The 10,345-nt window shown below is 42.6% G+C and overlaps 1 protein-coding gene across 1 annotated transcript in view; it reads right to left on the bottom strand.

The window, feature by feature from the left end:
* Positions 1-1,720: 1,720 nt before the first annotated feature.
* The window catches only part of ubtd1b (ubiquitin domain containing 1b), a 32,628-nt gene continuing 24,003 nt past the window's right edge, over positions 1,721-10,345 (bottom strand). The window contains exon 5 of the mRNA XM_080454414.1: positions 1,721-8,945. Coding sequence (XP_080310540.1) covers positions 8,592-8,945 — 354 coding nt within the window. The 3' untranslated portion in view covers positions 1,721-8,591. The remainder of the gene's footprint in view (positions 8,946-10,345) is intronic.

Genomic DNA, 10,345 nt, shown 5'->3' with positions numbered 1-10,345 from the left:
TATTATGACCGATCGATGACCATCTTGATCCGAGGTTAGCCATCATGTAGCAACTTGTAGCTCTGGGCAGCCGCAGGAAGAGGAAGACAGGCATCAGTCAAGTTAGCCATGGTTCAGAACGCTCGTCTGTCACAAGCGTCATGGAACCAGTTGTTCCTGGTTTGCGAATGTTTCACATTTACAACCACCAGTACATCTACATAACGTTCAGATTTCAAATATAAAGTGCTGACGGATGTAACAAGTTGAGCCGCAAAAGGTCTAAGTACCTGTATAATCCGTATTGTTCAATAAAAAGCTTTTTAATCCAATCGCCAGCCATTTTCTCTGATACTTTCAACTACGCGACACTATCGGTTGGGAGGTGTATTGCACTCTAATACATAACAAAAAATAAAAAAATAAATAGAAAATGACTGCCGATTGAATTAAAATGCTTTTTATTGAACATTGCAGAAGATACGGGTACTTAGAGTGGTGCGCCTCAACTTGTTACATCCGTGGCTCGGGGATCAGCACTTTATAATTGAAATCTGAACGTTTATGTAGATATGACAGTTGTAAATGTATAGAAATAGCAAACCAGGAACAAGTGGTTCCAGGCAGTGGTGGCCATAGCTCCGACGGAACCTCTCCCTCCGCTGTATAGCTCCGAGATGAGGTTCCTCGTTTCCCTCTGCCGTTTGAGCAGGATATTGTCGCACATTTTCCACTTTACATGTTTCTTACCCCTTTCTGCACATCGTATCCAAAAAGTAAAGCTTTTCCGTCATTCTCTCAGATGTTTTAAGTTCTAGCGCATCATAAAAGCTATCCAACGAGTTGAAGAAAGTATTTAATTTGCCTCAGCCGGTTCCATAATATTTTGCATTATAAGATGCAATTCAACATTTGACCAGTAGGGGAATCAGTAATGTTGTCTCCACGGGTGCAACTCTTGCGCAATGTCTTAAAAACATGTAACCGGATGAGGACAGAGGCAAATGTTAAGTGGAAAATGTGCGACACTGTCCTGCTCAAACGGCAGAGGGAAACGAGGAACCTCATCTCGGAGCTATACAGCGGAGGGAGAGGTTCCGTACGGGCTATGGTGGACAGTAACAAAAACATTTAGGCTACTTGAGTTATGACTCATGACTTTCACTTAAGTACAGTACTTGAGTAAATGTACTGTTACTTAGTTTACACCACTGCTGAAAACAGGTGTTCAATCCCCATAGATACTCTAAACTCCCCCTTCACTTGAACCCAGATTTCCTTTCTCAGTTCCACCCGAAGATGGCGCCAAATGATCGGTTTCCAAAGGGCTGCCATTTAAACCACTGTACATTTCACCTCAGAATACAATGCACTGTTAGTAGGTGAACCCCCAGGCCCAGGGTTTTGAACTATGTGTTCTAAATGCCCTTCTACTTTATGGTGTTCAAGTGCACTTCATTTCAAGGATGATATACATTGCACTACAAGCCTCCATTTGATAATTTGTTTTATTTGCCAATCTTTAATGTATTTGTTTGACATTGGTCTGAAATGGTCTCATTTGGCCGAGAATTCCTTAGAGATAACAGTGACTGATGAAAATACCCATCGTTGTAAGTTCTAGTTGTATTTACTTGCATTATGTAATAATAGTGGGGGACCCCTGGAACCCCCCCAGGGACCCACAGGGCTCTCCAGACCCCAACCCCTTTAAAACAAAGTATGACACAATCGCTTTATTCTTTTTTTCCCGCAATAGTTTGATTTTATTCGACAGTTAAAAACAAGTTTGAAAATGAAATCCGCATATAAATGTGCACACCAACTGTAAAATAAGTCGTAGGCATATTTAATCCTCAACAAAGAAATCTCAATATAATCACTTTTCTTTAAAGTTTTCATCTTTGATTTGACTAAATATACAGATCTTTTTACATCTATATATCCTGGCAGAGGTTTTCAAAATCATATTTTCATGTTAACAGGTTTTTTTCTTCTTCGGTCCGTCCTTTTTAAACAATCACGACACTGTTGGCCTGCAGTTGCTTCTGGGTAATGGAGTCCAGAGAAGAGAGAAGCGATGTACCGGTGTAGTCTTTAGTCCTTTACAGTCCAAGATAAATTCATATCCAGGGTGTTACATGGCTTTTTGTGCCCGATAAACACCAAGCTTCCTATGTGATGATGTTCCACCCGTGTACCATGTTCATATATCGTCTGTCGGGTGGAAAGTCCAAAACTGTTACTTTTCAGGATTCAAATAAAGAAAACGGCTAAAGTAGCAGATCTGCTACTTTTCTGTGACGCTGTATGCTCAAGTAGGGCGGTAATTTACGAAAAAACACCAAAAAGGTCAGAATATGGAGTTTCCTGCCCGACAGCAACGATATTATGCACATACATACAAACGTGTGTGATATATGACAATAAGGACAAATGCATTCAAACACAAACTACAACTGGAAACAGTCAATATATACACGAAGACATGCCATTCTACGAGTTCAGTCCCATACGCACAAAGTAAAGAGCCATTCACACCAAGCACTGTAAATATAACATTTACTATGATAATTACGTCGTTCAACATTGTCTTTGTGGTGTGAACTCTGCCGTCCACTTTTGAGTTAGAACGATTTTTAAAACGCCATCTTTCTAGTTCTAGTGATTGGTGTGAATGGCCCTTTAAGACAGACATTGACAGAAATGTCAGACAACATGAAATATCGTTGCTGTCGGGCAGAAACCTCTTATCGCCATGTTGTAACTTTTTGTGTTTTCGTAAATCAACGCCCTACTTGATCATACTACAGCGTCGCAAAAAAAGCATCGAAAGTAGCAGATCTGCAAGCTCGAAACACGGTGCGAAGCGACGCGTTTTGAGCTTGTAGATCTGCTACTTTCGCTGTATTTGAATTTGAATCCTGAAAGGTATTGGACAGATGATGAGGTTTCCACCCGACAGACAATATGTGCAACCACGTTGCTTTGAGAGTTCAAGGGTTCACAGGTGTCAGCGCTTTCGATTGAAACGATCCTGATTGTTTTGACAGATACTAAGTAGGATTTTGTGATTTACATTAATATTTTTTTTATTGCACTGAATCTTAAAATCTTATCCGGACTTATTCATCAAACTGCGGGTGGCGTTTTAATTGAAATGTTTTTTTGATGTCGCAGATGAGACCAACAGTCTTAAGATTATCAATAGTGGAGACGAACATTGCGATATATATATACTGTATATAAGATAATAGATTTATCAGTTAGATATCACTAACTGAGAAAACAAATCAATAAGAGTGAAAGAAGGCCATGAGAGGACAGGGTTGGATCTGAACTAGGGCTGGGCGATGAGAACAAAATATGAACAAATTTGACAATATTATTGTGATCTTTTTTACAAAAAAAAAAAGAAAAAAAGAAACTGCAACTCTACAAGTTCACAAAGCTGTTAACTTGTAGACATGTTTGGGAAAGAACATTTTAAAGTATGAAATGGGGCTTAATAAAACAGGAAAAGACAACACCTCTGCCATATCATGAGATCCAAATTCCCAGACAATTTCTGGCCTCATCACGACATAGATGTATGGATATATTGCCCAGCCTTAATCTGAACGAAACCTTTTGACCTACAGCTTCCATCACTTTAACACAAACCAGAAGGAAAAATAAAATAGAATAACCTGGCAGCTCACAGATAAGTGATGACGCTGTTAAGAGGACACAACGCCATCGACAAAGTTGTCACCAGAGCTTTTGAGCCCAGCTTAATGGTAGCCCTAACCTTCACACACAGACACAAGAGATGACAGGGGATGACATCAGGTCAAATGGATAACTGTCTGGGACTAGAGAATAATGGTGCGCTGACATGTTGAAAGCTCTGGTTAAAACAACCATGGCTAACATTTTACGGTCCGTTCTCCTGTGTATTAACCAATGCTAAGGTATTTAAGACTCACATAATAATGCTGTTTAATTGTTTCCCCATTACAATGTACTTGAAATGGCTGTGACAACACAATGTGAAAACATCATATCTGTGCTGTCGCACCCATTAGTATCATAAGAGGGAGAGTTCCATACAGGGACGCCATATCCAATATCGTCGTTGTTGGGCAGAAACCTTACAGTATACCTCCAGCCACATTTACATTTTTTGTCATAAATTAATGCCCTAGTTTGTTGCACAAGAAGTGTCACACAAAAGTAATGAAAATAGCCGATATACAAGCTCATATGTTGCATTGTGACCCGCTGTGAGCTTGTAAATGAGCTATCATCACCATTTTTGATAGTGAAAAGGCTAGGTCTGTCTGTCTTATACATATTTAACCAATTAATAGTATTATCTTACGAGCTTCTGACTAATAATAAATACTAATAAACAACAGTTATTTCTTCTATGTCCTGAAAAGTAACGTTTTTTTTGCACATACCAGGTTTCTGCCCGACAGTGACGATACATTACCTTCTAATGCATATCGGACCTAGTAAAATGCTAGCACAAAGTGTCTACAGTTCAGGATGCGAGGAAGTGGCCACAGAGACATCAGAGGTGAGGCGATGGCGTGACTGAGACGACAGGCTGCCACGTGGCGCGCGTGTACAGGAAGTAAAGACAATGTCATCGACGCAGACCAACCAGTACTCTACGGCGCGTCCAAAGATCTATGAGGTCTATAGTGTATTGCACATACAACATACATACGTACGTACGAACGAGAGCAGTTGAATTACTTATTCAAGTTTGCATACTATGATAAAAAAATAAGCCACCCAAGACCCTACCACTGGTAGAAACGGGTGGGGGGGGGGGGGGGAAGGCAAGGAGAAAATGAAAATGATTGCAGCGAGCTGGAAAATAAAATGACCCAAAAAAAGACCCCAAAAAATGCTGAACACGTGTTTGAGGGAACAACTGTCTACCGTTGTAAATTGAATGAAGTTGATCATACTCCGTCTGTGATGGTGCTACAACTAGACCTGTGATTTAAACACCATAACCACTTAAGGCCTATATACTTAACGTTGTTACAACGAAGAAAACATTGTTGAGCTACAAACTCGCCGCATTGTGAGCTTGTAGATCTATTCTTGCGTTTTGAGGGAAACTTCAACCCTATAATGACCAAAATCGGGATGCCTTAATAATCTTATCGTTCCATTAAGAGGAGCTGGGAAAAGGGAGTTTTTCCAGTGACTAAATAGCGAGTTCTTGACCGACCCAGCACATTTGGAAGTGTATCGTCACAGGTTCTCCTCAAAACAGAATGATGCGCGTTCAAAAGCAGCAACATTGCCGTGTAAGAAAGGTTTGGAGTGCTGGTTGCAAACTTTTTGGTTTATTCATTTTTTATCCTGGAGGATGTGTAATCACAGGGACTATTTAAGACTTGGGACACCAGGTGTATGGCTGTAAATATACCAAAATGTTTGGCATGAGCTGCTACTGAACAGACAGACAAAGGGTTGGGATGTTAGTATTGATAAATCAATACCTCCAAATGATTGTAGTTTGGTTACTTGTCAGAGTGGATAAAAAGAGTAGTCAAACTTAAAGCCACTGTGACAAAGTGGGTGCAGTGTTAAGCATTCCCACTGCTACAATCCGTAGTTTTTTATATCCGTTGATCTCCCTCTACCGATGGAGAATTGCAGCCATGTCCAAACTACAATAAAGATGGCGGCAAATCTGGTGTCCGCTCCGGTCTGCTTCAAATAACGTCGACAACCAGTCCTACCAGACACCAGGGTCTTATGTCTCAATGGAAGTAGAGTAGGGAGAGCACCTCCAACCATTGCAAGAGTGCCATTTATATTGGTTAAAACAACTTTAAAATAAGTCCTGGATTGTAGCTTCAACAAGGAAGGAGCAGGATGTCTTTAGAAACTGATGCGTCGTAAGAAATCCAGCTGTATGGCATTAACCTCACTTCTCTTCCTGTGGTCAACGTCAAAGAAAACACAGTGAAATCTAAATAACTGTGCATGTGGATTGTAACAAGTTCACAATTTAATAGCTCATGACTATTATTATTTTTTACTGCAGAACCCGAGGTGGACATTCAAGACTGTGGGCTATAGGGGAACCCATCTGAATGTTAAACTGTACAGATGATCACGTGACATACCTCTGGCCCTCAAACACACAAACAAACAAACACACACACACATATGGTTCATATTAGGATTCATGACTGGTGGCAGACAAATATTTAGTTTTTAAAGGCAGCGGGGTTAAAGTTTGGATTGATCTAAGATAGATCTAAGAATTCCTGAATCTATAAGACAGAAGGCTTAGCCTAGCAGTAAAAGTAGCATTTTGTATTTTAAATCAATATATATATGTGTGTGTATATATATATATTTACTGTATATATTTATAAGTTGTCTCATCTCATCGAAGGCACACAAACTACCACGAAAATAATAGTAATAATCTTCCAAGTGTGCAAAAAAGCTGGGTTTAGATTATTTTTCTTAATACAAAGTAAAAGAAGGAGTTAAGAAGAATGAAACAAAACAGTTGATCGTCTTTTTGACTTCTCAAGACTCCTCCAGGCTCGCCAGGTCACAGTACCTTTTCAACTTGGCATCATCGTCTCTCTGACTGTCTGTCTGTCTGTCTCTCTCTTCCCCAGTTTCGTCCTCAGGTGAGAGGGAGAGAAAGAAAGACTTTCGCAGTGCAGTGCACATTCCAGTCCGGGGGGAATTTACGTTTTTTTAAACAAACAAGTCCAAACAAAGTGTTGTAGAGATGTGCTTTGAAAACCAACGCAAAAGAACCTCTGCCGATAGTTTTTTTTACATTTCTCTAATTGGCACTTTAGTTTAGTGCAGAGTCCTGCGTTGTGCACCGTGGGTGGGGGGGGGTCGCACACGCCTCCGTACTCTGGTGGCCGCACGGCGGGCAGTCCCACTCAAACTACAAGCTGTGGTTCTCAAACTTTTTTATGTATTTCAAGGGTGCGTTAGGGCAGACGGGATCCCCTTAACCAAATGGACAGGTCTGTAACTCTGAGAGCGAACGAAAGTTCGCTCTCAGAGTTACAGACCTGTCCATTTGGTTCCTAACTATCAATAATTTAAGCTGGGGGACCCCCCTGAAACCACCTCGAGGACCGCTGGGGGACCCGACTTTGAGAGCCACTGAACCAGGACCTTTGATAGAAACTGATATTGTGGTGGGTTGGTGGTGAAGGAGTCTTCTTCCGGAGCAAAGGTCTGCAGGTCCGGTGGAAGTTTCTTTTTGACGAGGTCGTCCGACTCCTCTCCAAAAACAAACGTCACGACAGCTCTGCAGAGACTGCCCAACGCAAAAAAGAAAAAGATGTATATATTCCAACTTTTAGCGGAGAAAACAACAACAAAAAACGAGTCCGCACTGCCACAGGTTTATCCAAACCACTGCTTCTCAAGGAGAGCTGCAACCGACAGACGTCTCCACATTCCTGGAGGACGTTTTTTTTTAACGCCATGCTAGCGAACGAGGAGGAGGTGGTGGACATGAAAACCTTTAGTATTCCGTCAAGTAGACCATAGAGCGGTGGACAGAGAGAGAGAGTGCGAGATAAGACCCGTCGTATGGAAGCAGGAATTGTCCGTTATGGGGCTGCATCGAGAGACAGAGAGAGAGAGAGATAGAGAGAGAGAAAGAGAGAGTCGCACGCCAAAAAAATAATGTCTTCTTAGAACGGTCAACGATGAAATAAACGACAACAACAAAACAAGCAGCACTTTTTTGAGTTTCTCCCTTATGTGTTTTTTGCTCGTCGAAATAAATGTTTTTCTCGCTGGAGAGTTGCCTCTTTTAAGTGATTTGAAAGCACTGGGTCCTCATCGTCGGAGCCCGGGGACCACCAGCGGTCCGAATGGACCCTCACGGGTCTGTAACTCCGAAAAGTGGAACAAATGGAACCAAACTGTCCTGTTTCTACGGTTTCTGAGTTAAACAGGAATTGAGGGTTTTACAGTGTAGATTGGGGTTCCATTATATATAGCCCCCATGCACTACATGGTGTATGTAGTGGATCAGAGTATAACAATGGGACATTTTTAGATGGGGACGTTACTTGGACAAGGAAAGAAAGACTTCCTCTGGACAACAATGCTGCCCTGGCACAGGCTGAACCCACCAACACAAGTCTTTGTCGTTTTAATCTCAAGGATCCCCAGTTTGACATCAGTTAGGCCCTGGACCCTCATTTTGATCTCTGGGACCCCAATCTTACACTGTAAAATCCGTGTTTTGTAACCAAAAGAAAAAAGAACGATTGTCACCGACAAGTATCACACAATCAACGGCCACAACGGTCAAGTGACTGGAAACGCAGAACACTGGCATGGGAATGAGAGGTTGTGGGGGGAGGGGAGGTTAACTTTGGTGAATGCCTGGGTCGTCCATTTGGTTCCATTATGTACCCTCTCAAGAGTTACAGACCCATAAAAAAAAAGGTCCCCATCTGGACCCTTGGTCGTTGGACGTTGAGAAACGGCGATCTAATAAACTCCCTTAGTTATAAAACATAAGCCCCCCCCCCGTCCCAACACACACACATTCTCTCTCCACTCGTGCCCAATTCCCAATCTCTCCTTCTCCATCCTCAGTTGGAGGGGGGAGGGGTGGTGGCGGCGGTGGTGGTGGTGGTGTTGTTATTGGGGGAAGAGTCGACGGGCGTCGGCGGTGTTGTGGTGGTGGTGGTGGTGGTGGTCGATGATGGCGGCGGTGGCGATAATGACGGGAGTGCCTGCGGGTTGACGATGACCTGGATGATAAAGTCCTTCTGGATCTTGGTGTCCTGGAGGCGGCTCTTGTCTGTCAGCAGCTTGCCGGAGAAGAACCAGCGCTGGTGCGTGGCGTCGATGTCCTCCTGCGCCTGCAGCTGCTTCTTCAGCTGGCCGATGGTGTCCGCCATGCTGGCGCTCAGGCGCAGGTCCTTGCCCGTCGACAGACGCACCTGGAGGGGGGGAGGGGAGGAGAAAACGGCAGGAGGTTATGGAGGGAGATCAAACGGCAGGAAATGGCATCTCAAAGAGGAATGAGGGGGTAAATACGTCAGTAGGTATTGTTAGGATTTTATCGATTCTGATTCTCCACCGTAATAGGCTCTATGCGCAGCAGCCATATTGGAAAGAAATTGAGCCTCTTCTTACTTCCTTCACAGGTGTTACCAATGATACTAATTAAGGCTCTGTTCCAGTCTGAGGGTGCTGATATTGTGCATGTTGGCTCACTGGAAACACTCTGCTCCACCAGTGGTTCTCAAATTGGGGTCCAGGGACCATGATGGTTCCTTGAGGGGGTTCCAAATGGCCCCTTATGGTTATGTAACTCTGAGAGTGTACAAAATGTGTACACTCTCAGAGTTATGGGGGTCCTTGAAATAAAATGTATTGAGAACCACTGTGCTACACGAAATGGAACAGAGCCTTCATTAGTATCATTGGTAACACCTGTGAAGAAAGTAAGGAAGAGGCCCAATTTCCTTCCAATATGGCTGCTGTGCATAGAGCCTCTTTGGACTCCACCTTAGCCCGGAGCACTTGACCTAGTCTTGACAACCATGCAGACTTATGCGGAGGTTAAAATGTAATTTAGATGGCATGTTATTTAGACAGATGCTAGGTTAATTGTTTACGTGGTATCCTATAGTTTCAATGTACAGATTTAGACTGATGCCAGCTCTGGTCCATAGCCTAGAAGGAGTTCTCCTTAAGGCTATGGGACTTTCGAGCCTTTGCGCTCGCACCACAGGCTGCATAGCCTCTCGTCTGCAGTAAAAATAAAAAATACACTTTCGCTACTCACCAAAACAAAGACGGTTTTATGGAGTTGAAAGCCAACTCTACTAAGTGGGAACACTCTGAGCCCCCCCCACCTCACGTCTAAAATACACTTTTTGGCCAAAATGTAAACATTTTCACCGGAAAGAAAACATTATTTAGTTACTCCGCTGTGCCGGTCCATGGAATTTTTCTATTGACAATAACTGTAGAGGGCACAGCAGAGTAACAAAAAAATGTTTTCTTTCCGGTGAAATATTTAACATTTTGGCCAAAAGTGTATTTTAGACGTGAGGTGGGGGGCTCAGAGTGTTTTTGGTGAGTAGCGAAAGTGTATATATATTTTTTTTATACTGCAGACGAGAGGCTATGCAGCCTGTGGTGCGAGCGCAAAGGCTCGAGAGTGCCATAGCCTTAAGGAGAACTCCTTCTAGGCTATGGATCACAAGGTTATTCCATAACAACAGAATGGAAAACATGAGCAGTTAAAGCTTGTTGTACACTTTATTTAAAGGAAAAAGACTGGGCCCTTAAATGATTAGGATTTTATCCATTGCGATTCTTTAAATTTTTC

The sequence above is a fragment of the Gymnoscopelus braueri genome (genome assembly GCF_963280865.1).
Source record: "Gymnoscopelus braueri genome assembly, chromosome: 17".
Taxonomy (NCBI): Eukaryota; Metazoa; Chordata; class Actinopteri; order Myctophiformes; family Myctophidae; genus Gymnoscopelus; species Gymnoscopelus braueri.
The sequence above is the reverse complement of the archived record's forward strand: the minus strand, read 5'-3'. Positions and strand labels throughout refer to the sequence as shown.